Consider the following 18,522-nt stretch of genomic DNA (forward strand, 5'->3'; position numbering starts at 1 on the left):
TGCTAATACCCATGGTTTCCTGCCCTACTCACTACCTCACTTTTCTCTACTAAGAGCAATGGGAAGCTTCATTAGGGGTATTAGTAATTAGTTCAAGTGTCTTGGCTGCATAGAACTAATCTGTTAAAAGACTGTAAACACTAGGGAACTGATTTTTCTTTGACCCAATTCAGGGGGAGCAGCAATAAATTGGGTAAATGTGTGCATTCTGCTGACTCAATCATTCCATTGGGTGAGCAACTCTGAAACAGTATGGAAGGGGGCAGGGCACAATGTTTAAAAGAATGGAATAGCCTGAGGACACAACATAAACTGATTAGAACCAAGTAGGTCCACGATGGCAGATGAGGCAACTTCCACCAGACCCTGAGCCTCAGTGTATGCTCTTTGTAACACACCGGCAAGCTAAACGACACACTCACAGGCTCCGTGAGAGCTCCAAGTCCTACCATAAAGGTCAAAAAGTGGGCAGTGGCCCAATTCCTGGCACTCCCTACCCCTTCCCCAAAATAGCTGGAATACTCCTCCCAATCATTAGTATGAAATTACCCACCCCTATAAAAACTGACTGGTTTTGGTATTGACCATCTGTTGATGTTCATGTGTAGAGTTGTCTCTTGTGTTGTTGGAAGAGGGTGTTTGCTGTGACTAGTATAATCTCTTGGCAAAACTCGATTAGCCTTTGCCCTACTTCATTTTGTACTCTAAGGCCAAACTGGCCTGTTACTCCAGGTATCTCTTGACTTCCTACTTTTGCATTCCAATCCCTTATGATGAAAAGGACATCTTTTCTTGGTGTTAGTTCTAGAAGGTCTTGTAGGTCTTCATAGAACCATTCAACTTCAGCTTTGGCATTAGTGGCTGGGGCATAGACTTGGATTACTGTGATGTTGAATGGTTTGTCTTAGAAATGAACCAAGATCATTCTGTCAGTTTTTGAGATTTCATCCAACTCTGCATTTCGGACTCTTGTTGACCATGGTGGCTACTCCATTTCTTCTAAGGGATTCTTGCCCACAGTGAAGAAGAAAGTTAAAATTTTTACGTAACCTCCTGCTCTTTCTACCTCTGTAACTCAGCTTGCTCCTTGCAAAGTCTAGATCACATAGGTCTCAGAAAGTGGGGACTCACAATACTAAAAACTCATCCTTGTCCTACTCTTTGCGATCACCTCAGCCCCTGCAAACCCACTTAATCATGCCTGTCCATGTATAAAACTCTGTAACCCCTTTGTTCGGGGCTCAGAGTTTGGAGTGTTAACGCCTCTGGGCCCGCTGGCATAATAAACCTGAGTTCTCCAACTCTCCGAGTGTGGTGCTTGGTTTCTTGAGTACTGTTGTTGAGTACAACAACAGCAGCAGATACAATGGTCATCTGAATTAAATTTGCCCATTCCTGCACATTTTGGTTCACTGATTGCTAAAATGTCAATATTCACTCTTGGTCATCTCCTGCTTGGTCATGTCCAATTTACCTTGATTCATGAACCTAATATTCCAGGTTTCTATGCAATATTGTTCTTTACAGCATCAGACTACTTTCACCACCAGACACATCCACAACTGAGCATCATGTCCGCTTTGGCTTAGCCTCTTCATTCTTCCTGGAACTGTTTCTCTGCTCTTCCCCAAGAGCATATTGGACACCTATCAATCTAGGGGCTCATCTTCCAGTGCCATATCTTTTTGCTTTTTCATACTTCTCATGGGGTTCTTGAGGCAAGAATACTGGAGTGGTTTGCCTTTCCCTTCTCCAGTGGACCACGTCTTGTTAGAACTTTCTACAATGACCCGTCCATCTTGGTGGCCCTGCATGGCATCACTCATAGCTTCACTAGGTTACACAAGGCTGTGATCCATGTGATCACCCAATGGTCAACACTGAAATCAGATTGATTATATTCTTTGCAGCAGAAGATGGAGAAGCTCTATACAGTCAGCAAAAACAAGACTTGGAGCTGACTGTGGCTCAGATAATCAGCTCCTTATCACAAAATTTAGGCTTAAATTGAAGAAAGTAGGGAAAGCCACTAGACCATTCAGGTATGACCTAAATCAAATCCCTTATGATTATACAGTGGAGATGATGAATAGATTCAAAGGATTAGGTCTGGTAGACAGAGTGTTTGAAGAACTGTGGACAGAGGTTCATAACATTGTACACAAGGCAGTGACCAAAACAATTCCAAAGAAAAAGAAACGCAAGAAGGCAAAGTGGTTATCTGAGGAAGCCTTACAAATAATTGAGAAAAGAAGAGAAGCAAAAGGCAAAGAGAAAAGGAAATATTTGCCCAACTGAATGCAGAGTTCCAGAGAATAGCAAGGAGATATAAGAAAGCCTTCTTATGTGAACAATGAAAAGAAATAGAGGGAAATAATAGAATAAGAAAGACTAGAGATCTCTTCAAGAAAATTGGAGATACTAAGGGAATATTTCATGCAAAGATGGGCACAGTAAAGGACAGAAATGGCAAGGACCTAACAGAAGCAGAAGAGATTAAGAAAAGGTGGCAAGAATACAAAGAAGAACTACACAAAAAAAGGTCTTAATAACCTTGATAACCACATTGGTGTGGTCACTCACCTAGAGCCAGATGTCCTAGAGTGTGAAGTCAAGTGGGCATTACTATGCACAAAGCTAGCAGAGGTGATGGAATTCCAGCTGAGCTATTTATTTAAAATCCTAAAAGATGATGCCGTGAAAGTGCTGCACTCAATATGCTAGCCAATTTGGAAAACTCAGCAGTAAACACAGCACTGGAAAAAGTCAGTGTTCATTCCAATCTCAAAGAAGGGCAATGCCAAAGAACGTTCAAACTACTGTGCTCATTTCAAACTCAGGGATTGAATCCACATCTTCCGCATACTTTACTCATCTGCTTACAGGGGTTATAATAAATATCATAACCTCACTCTCCTCTTTCCCTCTTGTGACTATAATGCTATTGGCTAAAATCAATGTGAAGTCTGGGTTTAAGACAGGCTGAGCCTTGAGTGGGGGCTTCCTAGGGGGTGCAGTGGTGAAGAATCTGCTTGCAATGTGGAAGATGAGGGTTCGATCCCTGACAAGGGAAGATACCCTGGAGGAGGAAATGGCAGCCCACTCCAATATTCTTCCCTGGAAAACCCCATGGACAGAGGAGCCTGGCAGGCTACAGTCCATGGGGTCACAGAGAGTCAGCCAGGACTGAGCAACTAAGCACAGCACAGAGACTAGAGTGAAGCTAGAGAAGTGCCGAGGGCACCGCATTCAAGGAAGCACTTTCTGTCAGGGTCTGAGAATGAGTGTTTTTTATATGTGGTGCCCTAGGTGTCTCTCTTGCTTCATTCTAGTCCCAGCCCTGAGTTAGGAGAGCCCATGATGTAACCCACAGAAATCAACCTCCCAGAGTCCAGAGCTGGGTAGTGAGCAGATTTGAGGATCAGTTGGAAGTACTCAGTACACACTGTCAGAAAGTTCTTCAGGTTAACTTCTACTGGCGGTCCAGTGTTTAGGATTCAGAAGTTTCACTGCTGGGCCCTTGTTCAATCCCTGGGAAGTAAGATCCTGTAAGCATGTAGTGTGGTCATAAACAAAAATCTATGGCTTCCTCTGAACCCACTTGATTCACTAGACTTGATCCATCAGCATTACTTGACCAAGTTAGATTTCTCCTAAGTATAACTTTCAAAAAGTTAAAAAGTGTGACTCTCATAGAAATATGAAATGAACACAGGTCAAAGATTTTATCAATCCATAATTAATGAGATGAATCACAAGTTGGAATCAAGATTACCAGGAGAAAGATCAACAACCTCAAATATGCAGATAATTACCACACTAAAGGCAGAAATTGAAGAGCAACTAAGGGCCATTTGATGATGGTGGAAAAGGAGAGTGAAAAAGCTGGCTTAAAACTCAACATTCAAAAAACTAAGATCATGGCACCTGGTCCCATCACTTCATGGCGAAAAAGTGGAAACAATGACAGATTTTATTTTCTTTGGCTTCAAAATCACTGTAGATAGTGACTGCAGTGATGAAGTTATCAGATGCTTGCTCCTTGGGAGAAAAGCTCTGACATACCTAGACAGCATATTAAAAAGCAGAGACATCACTTTGCCAACAAAGGTCCCTCTAGTTAAATCTATGATTTTCTCCAGTAGTCATGTAAGGATGTGCAAGTAGGACCATTAAGAAGGCTGAGCACTGAAGAATTGATGCTTTTGAATTTTCGTGCTGGAGAAGAATCTTGAGAGTCCCTTGGACTGCAAGGAAAGGAGATCCAACCAGTCAATCCTAAAGGAAATCGACCTTAAATATTCACTGGAAGGACTGACGCTGAAGCTGAAGCTCTGATACTTTGTCACTTGAGGCAAAGAGCCGACTCATTGGAAAAGACTCTCATGCTGGGAAAGACTGAGGGCAGTAGGAGAAGGGGGCGACAGAGGATAAGATAGTTGGATGGCATCACTGGTTTGATGGACATGAGTTTGAGAAAACTACCGGAGATAGTGAAGGACAGGGAAGCCTACACGCTGCAGTCCATGGGGTCACAGAGAATCGAACACAATTTTAGAAACTGAACAATAACAATTAATGAGTAAAGAATGAGATGTTAAAACTAGTTCAAAAGAAAATATGAAGACAGATTTATATATCAGCCAAAAGAATGCTAAAGTGAATATGCTCGTAATAAATACCAAGCTTATTAACATCCCATAAGGAAATAAACTTGAGGGATTATCCTTTTTAAAAATAATTTTATTTATTTTTAGCTGTGCTGGGTCTTCTTTGCTGCATGGGCGTTTCTCTAGTTGTGAAAACCGGGGACCACTGTCTAGTTGCAGTGGGCGGGCTTCTTATTGCAGTAGCTTCTCTTGTTGCAGAGCTCAGGCTCCAGGCACGTGGGCTCAATGGTTGTGGCTTGCGGGCTCTACACTGCAGGCTCAGTAGTGTAGTACAGGGGCTTAGCTGCCGTGCAGCATGTGGAATCTTCCTGGACCAGGGATCGAACCCGTGTCCCCTGCATTGGCAGGCAGATTCCTATCCACTGTACCACCAGGTAAGTCCCAACCTCTTCTAAGCAGAAAGCCCATCAAATGTGGGTACTACCATAGAATTAATTAATCTTCCAAGGATCCATTCAACAATTCCCAGTGCTCCACTGAAAGAACACTTTCTTTCACTTTCCCTTTTTTCTACATTTGATAATGTTTTTAAACATTTCTCCTCTGCCTGCAGGCTGTTTAAAGACACTAGCTTCATCTCATTTATCTCCAAGAATCAGGTGCTCAGGATTAGGCACAGGTGTGGTAATGAACAAGAAGGTGTTTTATTTCAGTTTGAAAAGGGAGACTCAAAACAACTCATTATTAAAACTGGGGTATATTATTAAATGTAAATCCTATTTGCTGCCTATTTCACTCTAAAGAAAGCTTTCACTGTATATTTTCTCTGCCTCCCAAACAGGTAGGACATTGTATATGTAATTATAGCAGCTCTATGACAATAGGAAAAAAACAAATAACTAGTCAGACAACTATCACATTGTAGATTCCAAAGTGGCATTTAGTTTGTCAACATGCTTAATTAATTTTAGTCAATAGTTAATTTGATCCAAACACTACACTTTGCTACATGAGAAGCAGAATCAAAATATCACCCTCTGTGTTTCAGATATGAACTACTTATGTTTAGTGTTAATAATTAATTGATGCCTCCAAAGACAATTCTATTTCATTCCATTCCTTTATTTTTCTTTCTCTCAATACTTACTATGTTGTTCTTTTCTTTCATTGATTTGCTTAGGATCTCAGAGGTTAAAAAAGGATCTTGAAACCCTTCTAGACCAGAGCTCTCCAGTAGAATGTTCTGCAATGATGGAAAAATTCTATATTTGTACTGTTCAGTATAGTAACTGCCAGCCACATGTGGCCATTAAACACTTAAAATGTTTCTAGGGCAGGATTTCTCTAACTCAGCACTATTAACATTTTGGGTTTAATATTTCTTTATCATTGCAACATTGCTGAGAAATTCATTCAGCATGCTAAGTAGTTTCATGCACAGTCATCCTATTTAATTCCAACCTCATTCCCTCAGCACTCAGCATGCATGTTCCATAGTGGTTGTTCCAAACTCTCCCACTCTGCTCAAATGCATGACTTCACTCTGCCCACCAGTTCCAAGAATAGGAAGAAAACTACACTCTGCAGCTGTGGTATGAGATTACTTCCTTGTGTAATCCTAAAGCTTACTTAAAATTTCCACTTCCTATGTGGATGACAGTATTGATTTTCTCTGAATTTCTCCACGTTATAATAAATTCATAGTGGAGTATCCTTGGAGATAACAGGGAGCCCAGTGCAATGAAAAGAATACTGGATGAAGATAAATGAGGCCAGAGTTTTACAACCAGTCCTATTTTAACCTGTCCAGCTTCAGATTTCACACTTGCATACCAGAGAATACTTCTAATGATTTTTTCCTAATATTTTAGATGACCATTCCAGGTGTAGACCTTTAAGATTCTACCTTCTTCCTCTTTACTGTTTTTTAATAAAAAATGTCTATGTGCCATCATTGTGCTAGTTGCTGGAAAGGCAACAGTAACTGGGACAGACTTGGCTCATGCCCACATGTAATCTGATTGGGAAGTGAAGTACCTGTTCAGTGCTCTACCCTGAGAAAGCTCAGCCCTAGGAAGAACAATCAATCTAAGCTATAAGGTTGCATTGCTCTGTTCTTAGGCTAATCCATGGGTACCAGGAGGGTGAGACTAAGCCTCCTCACAGTTCATGATTTCTCCCATGCAGATATGTCAACTGCTTAGTAGAACCAGGGGTATATGCAGAAGATGTATTAATAAGCACAGTATAGGCACTGGCCAATCAAATTTATAGCTGAAGCAAAATGCCACTCCTAGACTTGGTTGCCATGAAAGTAAAAGACGCTTACTCCTTGGAAGGAAAGTTATGACCAACCTAGACAGCATATTCAAAAGCAGAGACATTACTTTGTCAACAAAGGTCCATCTAGTCAAGGCTATGGTTTTTCCAGTGGTCATGTATGGATGCGAGAGTTGGACTATAAGGAAAGCTGAGCACCGAAAAATTGATGCTCTTGAACTGTGGTGTTGGAGAAGACTCTTGGGAGTCCCTTGGACTGCAAGGAGATCCAACCAGTCCATCCTAAAGGAGATCAGTCCTGGGTGTTCATTGGAAGGACTGATGTTGAAGCTGAAACTCCAATACTTTGGCCACCTGATGCAAAGAACTGACTCATTTGAAAAGACCCTGATGCTGGGAAAGATTGAGGGCAGGAGGAGAAGGGGACGAGAGAGGATGAGATGGTTGGATGGCATCACCGACTCAATGGACATGAGTTGCGGTAGACTCTGGGAGCTGGTGCTGGACAGGGAGGCCTGGAGTGCTGTGGTTCATGGGGTCGCAAAGAGTTGGACACAACTGAGAAACCGAACCGAATTGAACTGAGATTTGGTTGCTGGTTTGTAGGGAAATCTGAGGAATTTCAGAGGAGGGGCAAAGGTGACCATTAGCAGTAGGTCAAGTCTCAGAGGATCTGAGGAAGTTACTGTTTATCAGCATTTATAGACATATTCCTATGTTCTAATTGAAGAGTGGCAATATGGGGGCAGGAGGAGAAGGGGACGACAGAGGATGAGATGGCTGGATGGCATCACTGACTCTATGGACATGAGTTTGAGTAAACTACGGGAGTTGGTGATGGACAGGGAGGCCTGGCGTGCTGCGATTCATGGGGTCGCAATGAGTTGGACACGACTGAGCGACTGAACTGAACTGAACTGAATGCTGGTGTGTTGCTACTGAATATCAACTGGAAGTAGGAACAATGAGGCAGCATGAACACACAGCTGTGTTATTTACCTGCCCTTTCCAGGGTCATCAGAAGAAGCCTGAAATACTCCAACCTTTCTTAGAAATGCCTGCTTGCATCTACATATATATGGAAAACTTCCATCTTCACTTTAGTTTCTTCTTTTGACTCTACCCAAGTTTCCATCTACGATCTCCCTCTCCTGGACCATCTCATAGTTCTTCCTACTTCTGAGCCCAAACAGGCCCATCACCCTCTTGTCAGATTTTAAAAATTTGTTAATTCTGATACATTAAATGGATATCCATTTTGATACCTTATTTTTACATTCTTACCCTTGCATTTTTTTCTTAAGGAGGACCACAAAAGCTTCAGGTTTCATAAAACTTGCCTCCACTCCTGCTCTTGGAGCTGATATTTTACTGGGCGGAGACAGAAAATAAACTAATACAACATGATCAAGAAGTGGCAAAGCTGCAAGGAAAGATAAAGTAGGGTTAGAGAACAGAAAGCCACAGGAGATATGATATTTTAGGTAGGTTGGTCAAAAAAGACACGTGAAAAAAGCTCCACTGATCTAAGACTTAACTTGGAATTTCACCAATTTTTCCACACTGTTCCTTTTGAGGGAGGGGATGCTGTGCTGGGTCTTAATTGCTGCTGGCAGATTTTCTCTTGTTGCAGAGAATGCAAGCTACTGTCTACTTACGGCACCGGAGCTTCTCACAGCACTGGCTTCTCTTGTTGCAGAGCAGAGGCTCTGGGGCAAACAGGCTCTGGTAGTGTGTGGGCTCAGCAATTGTGGTGCCCAACCCTAGTTGCCCCAAGGCATGTGGAATCTTCTGTCCTCTGCATTGGCAGAAGGATTCTTAACTATTGGACCCACAGGTCTCCCTCTTATTGGTTTTAATAATTCCAGTCTCTTCCCTTTATTACTCTTTCCCTTCCTGGAGTTGCTACCTCCATGACACCTTATGGGTTGTTTTTTTTTTAACATTTCATTTTATCTAGTTAATATTTCTTTATATTAGATTGTCTTTAATCAAATAACTAGTGTGGTTTCTGTCTCCTAACTGGACTCTGATTCATATAGAAATTGTTACTCGTAATGATTCCAAAAGATGGGATTTGGGGATTGCTTTGGTTTTGTCCTTGGGTTTCAATGTAGTGGCTGAGCTCCTTGCTAATGCGAAATGGATGCTGGTAACCCATATCATGCAGAAGTAGCACGATTGATGAAATAACCACTGTAGTTAATTGTGAGGATGTGCCTGCTGACACAGGTGCCTTGGAGCATGTGCCTGTTGTACTTGCCTGTTACAGCAGTAATTGTGACCATGAAGACCGCAGTGTGAAACAAATTCTTCTGAGTAGACTTAAACACAGAAAGAAGTATCAGACTTGGGTCCTTACACTCCATATATTCTCTGTTAAAGCCTCATGAGAGAGCTAGAGAGATTCTATTGCAGCCCTAAAGGAATGTCTCATTTCTCATAGCCACAGGGCTGGTATTGCTAAAAGTGAGTAAATATTTAGTTGTCAAGTTTACAGAATTTACACTATTTGAATTTATAGCTTTGCTACTTCTCTCATGAAGAAGTTAGGAAAAATGATAGGGAAGCAAAGGGACACTAAATCTTGAAATAAGGACCTATCTGGCCAAATTTAAATCAAGTTGAGAATTTTGAATTCCCGGGTCATACTCTTTCTAACAGTAGAAGAAGCTTGTCCTCCTGTGCCTGAGGATATTAACAACCTTTCTTTGCTTCAAAACTATCTAATATCTCTATTACTATGGTCAGATATCATTATGCTCCAGGGGTGCAAGTACAAAGTCTGACCCAGGAGGAAGCAGTTTATAAACCAAAAATTTGCAAGAATTTCCTAATTTTTATCAGTGTAAACCTGGAGAATATGTAAAGGAATGAGTTTTAAGGAAGATGAGCTATAGTACTGGTTTGAGCTAAATGTATTGACATGAGTGCTCTTACCTGAGGTTCTAGATTTAATGTTTTAGCTCATAAAGGTGGGAATAGTCTAAAAATGTGTTAGCTGACAAAGAACTGGGCTCAAAAGTGGCCTCTGTTTAATGAGACTGAGAGGCCAGAACTTCCCCCATTACAATGTAGAGGAAGGAATTCCAAGGTTTAAGGGAGATAGGAATATTGGAGTGCCTTTATCATGAGTGATCTACATACCCATCTCTCCACTACATCTTGAGAGGATCCAGAGGACATGCCCATTGTCAGCATGTTGAAAAACATATTTGTGTGTAGAGTACAAATGTCCTCGAGAAGTCCTGTTATGGCTGTTCTCCATAAACCAGGCATAATGGTGGGGAATTTCACTATTGAGGTGGGCTCGCTGTTTATGATATTTATGATAGAAATCCTGGAGTATCAGAGACAAGTAGCAGTTTTTAACCACCATAGGTGAGAGGGGCATATTTACCATAAAAGGAAAGAAATAACATAGTGGTAACCAGAATGTTTTAATCCCCAGGAATCCTTGGCAGTGGTTAATTGATTACAACATCCCTAAGAATGTTAATAGCATGGCAGTCTACTAAAGTAGTGCTTAACCTATATAACAGGAGAAAACAGATTGACAACAAAAAAATCCAACTTGAGGACTTCTCTGGTGGTCCAGTGGTTAGGAATCCACCTGCCAGTGCAGGGGACATGGGTTTGATCCTGGATCCAGGAAGCTTCTGAATGCCTTGGAGCAACTGGGCCTGAGAGTCACAGCTACTGAAACCCGGATGCCTTGAACCAGTGCTCCGCAACAAGAGAAACCTGCGCACCACAATTAAGACCCAATAATAAATAATAAAATTAAAAAATCTAATAAGTTTCTGAAATGGAGTTTCTCACTCAGATTTTAGACATAAGCGAATTTATACAGCCAGAACTCTTGCATTGAAGGGAGAGTCAAGTTTCCTTCCTGTATCATGGGACAGGGATACACTGTATTGTTGTTGTTTAGTCACTAAATTGTGTCTGACTCTTTGCAACCCCATGGACTGCAGCACGGCAGGTTTCTCTGTCCTCCACTGTCTCCCAGAGTTTGCTCAAGTTCATGTCCACTGAGTCGGTTATGTTACCTAACCATCTCATCCTCTGCCGCCCTCTTCTCCTTTTGCCTTCAGTCTTTCCCAACACTGAATACACTGTATAACTTCCTCCAAATCTTCCTCAAAGGGCCTGCAGTCATTGATGAGAGGGACTATGTACTGGGGGAAAGGAAATACCCAGACCTTTCGGGGATTATGGAACACTGGCTACTTGATACTAATTCCTGGGCCCCTATATTACGGAGGACTCCAGTGAAACTGGGGGCTGAGTCAGGTAATAATTGGGGTCTTAGCCCAAATCTGAAACGCAGTGGGCCTGGTGAGTCTGTAGATCCAATGTGTGGTTGAAGTGAAAGTGAAAGTTGCTCAGTCATGTCCGACTCTTTGTGACCCCATGGACTATACATTCCATGGAGTTCTCTGGGCCGGAATACTGGAATGGGTAGCTGTTCCCTTCTCCAGGGAATCTTCCCAACCCAGGACTGAACCTACATCTCCTGAATTGCAGGCGGATTCTTCACCAGCTGAGCTTTATCTGATCCCTGAATGTATAAATAGAAGAAATATACATTTAGACATAACAGATATACTTGGCAACTAGGAAAATCCTTATATTGGCTCTTTGACCCATGGAATAAAGACCATAATGATAGAAAGAGAAAGCCTCTGGAACTTTCCCATCCTTCCAGGATAGTAACAAAAGGGAATCACATACCTTTAGGGAAACTGCAGAGAGTAGTGCTGTCCTCAAAGACTTGGAAAGATGCATGGGTGGTGATACCTAACACATTTCCATTTAAGTCACCTGTTTGTCCAATACAAAAGGCAAATCTTGACCAATATCTGAGAATGATTATAAACTTAATCAGGAAGTGACTCCAGTTTTAGTTAATGTTCCACATGTAGCATTTCTACTGAGGCAAATCAACACTACAGCTTCAGACACCTAGTATACAGCTATTGATGTGGCAAATGCTTTTTCTTCTCCATCAGTTTATAAGGATCAACTAGAAGCAGTTTACTTCTTCAATGGCAGGGTCAGGAGTACATCATCACACTTTTGCCTCAGGATTATATCAAATCTACTCTCCACCATAATATAGTCTACAGAGATATTAATCATCTTCACATTCTGTTACAAAATCAACTGGTTCAATACAGGGATTGAATTATACTCATTGGATCTGAACAACATGAAGTAGCAAACATTTTGGGTGGCTAAGTAAGAAAGCCAGGATCTCAGCTGGTCAGGATTTATTACTTGATACAATAGGGAACAACAGAGTTGTCTGCTGGGGTTCAGGGGGTAAGGATGAGTTTAGTTTCAGACATGTTGAAGAGGCTCAGAGAGAGTCATCCAAGTGACGATGTTCAGGACACAGTTGGATATACAAATCACGAGTTCAATAGAACACACATGAGTAGGTTTAGGAAGTGTTGACAAAATGTTAAATCATAACTGAAGCCATAGAATGGGATGTGATTATTGAGTGAAAATATATAGGAATCAAATGAGAAGACTCAAGGTAGAGCCTTGGAGGATATGAAACTTTATTTTAAAATATGGTAGAAGAAAATGAGCCAGCAAAGAATGAGAAGGGGCATTCAGAGAACCAGGAGGAGAAGCAGAGAGTGCGGTGTCCCAGGAGTTAGGGGAGGAGAATGCAGCTAAAGGAAGGGAGAAGATCTGTAGTGCAGATGCTGTGAGGTGGTCACGGAGAAGAGAAGACGGAGTCAGCGGGGTGTACTTCCCTGCAGGTCATCGGTGGCTTAGGGCTGACTAGCTTCAGGATTTTGGAGGGGATGAAACTAATTTGGTGTGAATTTGAAGGTGGTTGGAGGGAGTTATAGATCTAGTGAACAGGTGGATAGTGAGGCCAGTTCACAGAGACAGAATATTCAAAGCAACTGACTTTGAATAAATTTGTGTAAGCTTCCATTGTAAATAAATTGAGTTGGAAATGTCTCTGTAGTTTCAATGCATAAATTGATATCTGGTATGGTGTTTGTGAATAGGTCATGAGTGATAATTAATTTAATAGATTGGTGTCCCTATATCCTGGTTATTCTTCTTCACAGTGTTACTGAACACTAACCTTGGTAATTGAAGGAAGTAATGGCATTGTGAGAACTTTAAAAGCAAGTATGTCCACCTACCCTGTATAAGACAGGGGTGTCTAGTGGAGGAGCACAAACCAAAAGTTGAATGGACTGGGGCCAAATCTTTACAGTCACTTAGAGCTGTGGGCAGAGAAGGCAATGGCACCCCCACTCCAGTACTCTTGCCTGGAAAATCCCATGAACGGAGGAGCCTGGTGGGCTGCAGTCCATGGGGTCGCTAAGAGTAGGACACGACCGAAGCGACTTAGTAGCAGCAGCAGAGCTGTGGGACTCAGGACCTCCACTAGGTCTTTGTTTTCCTGTTATTATGTTGTTTCACCATACCTACTTCCTAAAGTGGTAAGGAGGAAAGGAGATAATGAATTTAAATTGCAGCACATTGCCAGGTTCACCGTTGGTTGTGAATAAGATCTCCTTCCAACCCAACACAGAGAAGGATGAGGCCCTGCAGAGAAGCTGCATGCTTCTTCCATGCACTTTAAAAGCATTGTTCAGCTAGGAGACACCTAAAACCTTTGCTCCCCAGCTATGGTGTAATCAGTGATGCAATACAGTGGTTATTGGGTGTGATCTAGGCTGGCAGTGAAACAAGAAATTGGTGAACAAAGGTAAACACCAAAAAGGGCCAAATAAATTCCAGTATCAGAAGAGCAAGTGAACTAGAGAAAGGGAGAAGTGTAGGGAAAAGAAACACAGAAATATGAGTCACGTTAACAAATAGGATACAGATCAATTTCCCCCATGGAGAACTGTTAATGGCTAAAGCAAAAGACATGATTTAAATACAAAGAAGGTTTTTCTGCTGGTAATCACACCTCGCAAGATATAAAATGTATCAGCCTACAGTGTTGACATTTATAGAGTAAGCATGTATATAAATGAGAACATTTAAATCTAGGTTTTCCAATCTTGTACAGTTTATTTAGATATGTTTCAAACTTCATCAAATTTTATCAGATAATGCATAAATTTCCCATATATAATTCTGTGATTAATATTACTAAGGTTAGGAAACAGATTTGAGTGCCTAAAATGTCTACAAGTCTAAATATCTATAATAAAAATCCTGCTAGAATACTGGAACCTGGTCTTATCTTTATGGGCATGTACTGAGAATGTGTGACTCTATTAGATTTAATAGCATTTTACTGAGTGTCCACAAATCATTACTGGAGTTGAGAAAATCCAACACAGTTCTCGGCCTATGGTAGGTCTTAGTAAATACTTGTTAATAAAGTATGTAAACATGCTGAGAAAAACAATAGTAATTGCTCAGATTCGGTAGTTTTTAAGCAATTTATTTTTGTTTCATTTTGTGTTACTGCAGAAATTTGTACCTGGCATTTCATCTTCCACAGAGTAGCACTTGAACTATTATCTGGACTTTTTTAGTGGTTTTCATTATCCCCATCTGATTTTAGAGTGTTAGTGGTAATATAAAATTGGTACAACCTCTTTGGGGAAAAATTTTTTCATTTCATTAATTTTTTAAAAAAGTAGTCTTTAAGCAATTCCATTTCTAGAAATTGATACCTGCAAAAGTGGAATGGACAAGGATAATCAAAGACGCATTGTTCATAAACTGAAAAAATGGCAATAATTAAATGTCCATGGGATGGACCTCATGAATTATGATGCATCCAGCCAACAGAATTCTTGGCAGCCATTAAAAATGAATGAGGTAGTCTCTTTACTGCCACAGAAAGGCCTTCAAGGAATACTAAGTGAAAAGAGAAAGGTTGCATAATGATATTAATAGCAATTATTATTTTGTTGCTCAGTTGCTAAGTTGTGTCTGACTCTTTGTGACCACACGGACTGCAGCGTGCCAGGCTTCCCTGTCCTTCACCATCTCCCTGAGTTTGCTCAAACTCATATCCATTGAGTTGGTGATGCCATCCAACTATCTCATCCTCTGTTGGCCCCTTCTCCTCCTGTCTTCAGTCTTACCAAGAATCAGGTCTTCTCTAATGAGTTGTCTCTTTACATCAGGTGGCCAAAGTATTGGAGCTTCAGCTTCAGCATCAGTCCTTCCACTGAATATTCAGGGTTGATTTCCTTTAGGATTGACTGGTTTCATCTCCTTGATTATTATTATTAGGAACACTTGTAAAGTGTGTACTATATTCTAAACATTTAACTTAACTCATTTATTTCTCATCACCACCCTAAGAGGTGGGTGCTATTGTTATCCCCATTTTATAGATAAAGGAACTGAAGCACCATATTGTCAAGTAACTTGCGCAAGGTCGCAAAACCAGCATCAGAGACAGTGTCTGGCTTGAGCATCAGTGTTTCTCACCTGATTCTCTCCATTTATGTTAAAAGATGTATAACAATACACATATGTAAATATATGTGTATGCATGTAAATGTATATGTATGTGTGCATGTAAGCACAGAGAGTGGCTCTAAGTACACAGCCTTTGAACAGTTAGCAGTCACTTTCTCTGAAAAGTGGGTTGGGGTGAGAGGAAGAGAACATGTGATACAAGTCTCTTTTGCTTGTTTGCTTTTGTTATGAGGGACATTATTATTTTCAAAATAATTTTTTCACAAGGGATGTTTCTCAAAATATAACTTCCCAAATATTTTTCTTCTACTGCCAGCAGTTAAGGAAGAAATTTGACCATTTTTTTTCTCATCGTTGAAGTTATATCACTGATTCATTTAGCAAAAACATCCGAACAGTGCTAGGTGTCCCTGCCTCACCCAGCCCCCAGGAGCTCACTGTGAAGTGGAACAAACTGTCAGGCAAACACCTAATTCCAGAGCCCCTATAAAAGCGGATGAACAAAGTTGGGGTGGGAGAAGCACAAGAGATGACATGTCTACGGAGGGCAAGGAGAGGCAGTATGAAAGAAGGTACCCAGAGAAGAGATAATATTTTGCATAAATATTGAAGGAAATGTAAAGAGTTCTTCAGGAGGCAGGGGAGGGAGAGGAAAAAGCATTCCAGATGGAGGGAATATGGGAGTAAGGATGGAAAATAGGCAACAGGAACCTACGATATTCTTCAGGGAACTGGGTGTAGTTAGCCAAAACCTAGGGAGGAACATGTGGGGAGGGCAGGAGCCATGTCACTTAAGCCCTTGTAGACCATGTTAAAAATTTCATCCTTGTGCTAGTTTTTACTAAGGAACATTCAAAGAACACAGGTGTTATCAGGATAATTTAAAACATACAGGTCAAAAGATGTATATACAATGAATATTATCTAGCCTCAAACAGGAAGGTAATTCTGACACATGCTACACATGGATGAACCTTGAAAATACTGTGCTAAATGAAATGAAGATACAAAAGGACAAATGCTGTATGATTCCACTGATATGAGGTACCTGGAATCATAAAATTTATAGACAGAAAATAGAATAGTGGTTACTGGAGGATGGAGGGAGGGAGTAATGGGGAGTTATTGTTTAGTAGTTTCATAATCTGTTAGAGATGATGTGAAAGTTCTAGAGAAGGGTAGCAGTAAGGGTTGTGCAACAATATACTTAACAGCACTGAATTATGTACTCAAAAAAAGTTAAACTGAATTGTGTACTCAAAAAAAGTTAAAATACTAAATTTTATATTAAGCATATTTCACTATATAAAAACCAGGTAAAGATGGTAAGTTTTGTGTTACTTAAATTTTACTATAATTTTTAAATGTGGAAAAGATAGAAAAGTTATAGACAAAATTTTGGGGTAAATAATTCAAAGTTACTTTTCTTTCTTGACATTAAAATTAGGTATGTCATTTCTTTAAGCTGGTAATAATGATTTGTTTCTCATATATATAATGTCTACCATTTACTGAAAACTAGCTTTATATCCAGAGATGAGGCGATGCAGGCTTAGGGAGGTCAACTCACTGACCCAAGAGTTCACAGCTAGTGAGGGGGCATTTCTAGGAAACCTAGAATAGGAACTCAGCTCTTAATACCCTGCTCTTTCACCAATCCGCAAGCCAATTGATTATCTTTCTACTTTTTGGATACCGCAATACTTTTCTTTAAACAATCTCCCTTGATCTGCAAATAAGACTGTATTGTATGGTGTTTTCTGGGTTCAGAAACCGTAAGAAATCCGAGGCAACGCAGAATGCCTCAAATAGCCGTTGAATGTTTACACTTGGTCCATATCTGATACTTTTAAAGAGCTTGGACCTTCTGCAAGAGAGACCAAAAGAGCATTCAAGTGAGTCTAGACACAGGCACCTTGTTAACTACTGAGCCGACCACCTGTTACCTATTGGAGGCGGGTCTTTATTTATTTATTTATTTTCCTCTTGCCGGAGTTATCTAGAAAATACGGCTTTCAGCCCTTCAGCCGCCAGCCTCCGCATCCTAGGTACGCGGCCGCGGAGAGACCCGGAGCAGGCTTGCGCGCAGGCGCTATTAGGAAGCTTCTTTCCGCGACTGTGCTGTGCTGCCGGCAGCCCCGGTGTCCCCGAGTGGTTCCCCTAAGGTTCCTCTCCCTATCGGCCCGGGACTCAGGGTCGCCAGTGCCCCTTCCCGGAGCCCTCTCCAGCCCTTGCCCAGGCCTAGCCAGAAGCGGACCCTACCCTCTGACCCCGCGTTGCACAATGCCCGACCAAAGTCCCCGGGCGTGTGAACCCCAGTGTCCCTGCCCCTGGGCGGAGACAGGCGGCGGCGGCGCGGGGAGCCGAGGCGGCGAGCGCAACCGGTTTAGAGCACCAGCATCGGCCCCGGCCCCGCGAGCTCCCCGCGAGTTGCCGCCGCAGACCCCTGCGCCGCTCGGGCCCGCTGCCCGCCGCTTCCCTCGCAGGCCCCGCCGCCGCAGCCATGGCGGAAGTTCATAGACGTCAGCATGCCCGGGTTAAAGGAGAAGCCCCCGCGAAATCCTCCACACACAGAGATGAGGAGGAGCTGGGGATGGCGTCGGCCGAAACGCTGACCGTATTCCTGAAGCTGCTGGCCGCCGGCTTTTACGGCGTGAGCTCTTTCCTGATCGTGGTGGTCAACAAGAGCGTGCTCACCAACTACAGGTAGGGCCGAGGCGGCGGCGGCCCAGGCCGCGGAGCGGAGAGGAGAGGAGCGGGCGGTGGCAGCGGCTGGGCGCCGGCTCCCTGGACTTTGGCTGCAAAGTTGGAGCTGAACAAAGTTGGGCGGGAGCCGGGGAGCGCGGGCAGGCGGCTGACACGCGGCCGGGGCAGCGGAGCCGGCTTGCACTGCGGCCCGGAGTGGGGGTCCCGCTCCGAGCGCGAAGCTCGGGACCGCCGGGCGTGCGTTCGGAAAGCTCCTGTCTTGCCCGCGGTGCATCGCCCTGGAAACCCTGCTCTTCCGAGTGACGGAGCGAAGTTGCTTCGTGACTCTTCGACTCCTGTGCATGCCTGACTGGGAGCTGGAGAGGGCTGCCCGCCCTTCTCCACAGCCTGGGCCAGGGTCCGGGGCTTCAGGGTTCCCCGAATTCGCTGACAGCCTCTGGGGACCTACGCCTCCTTAAGCCCATTTAAAATTGTGATGCTGCCACTGGGA

The 18,522-nt window shown here is 42.5% G+C and overlaps 1 protein-coding gene across 1 annotated transcript in view; it reads left to right on the forward strand.

The window, feature by feature from the left end:
- Positions 1-17,448: 17,448 nt before the first annotated feature.
- SLC35D1 (solute carrier family 35 member D1) overlaps positions 17,449-18,522 on the forward strand; it is a 46,007-nt gene continuing 44,933 nt past the window's right edge. The window contains exon 1 of the mRNA XM_043461025.1: positions 17,449-18,032. Coding sequence (XP_043316960.1) covers positions 17,830-18,032 — 203 coding nt within the window. The 5' untranslated portion in view covers positions 17,449-17,829. The remainder of the gene's footprint in view (positions 18,033-18,522) is intronic.

Source organism: Cervus canadensis, chromosome 2 (assembly GCF_019320065.1).
Source record: "Cervus canadensis isolate Bull #8, Minnesota chromosome 2, ASM1932006v1, whole genome shotgun sequence".
NCBI classification, from domain to species: Eukaryota; Metazoa; Chordata; class Mammalia; order Artiodactyla; family Cervidae; genus Cervus; species Cervus canadensis.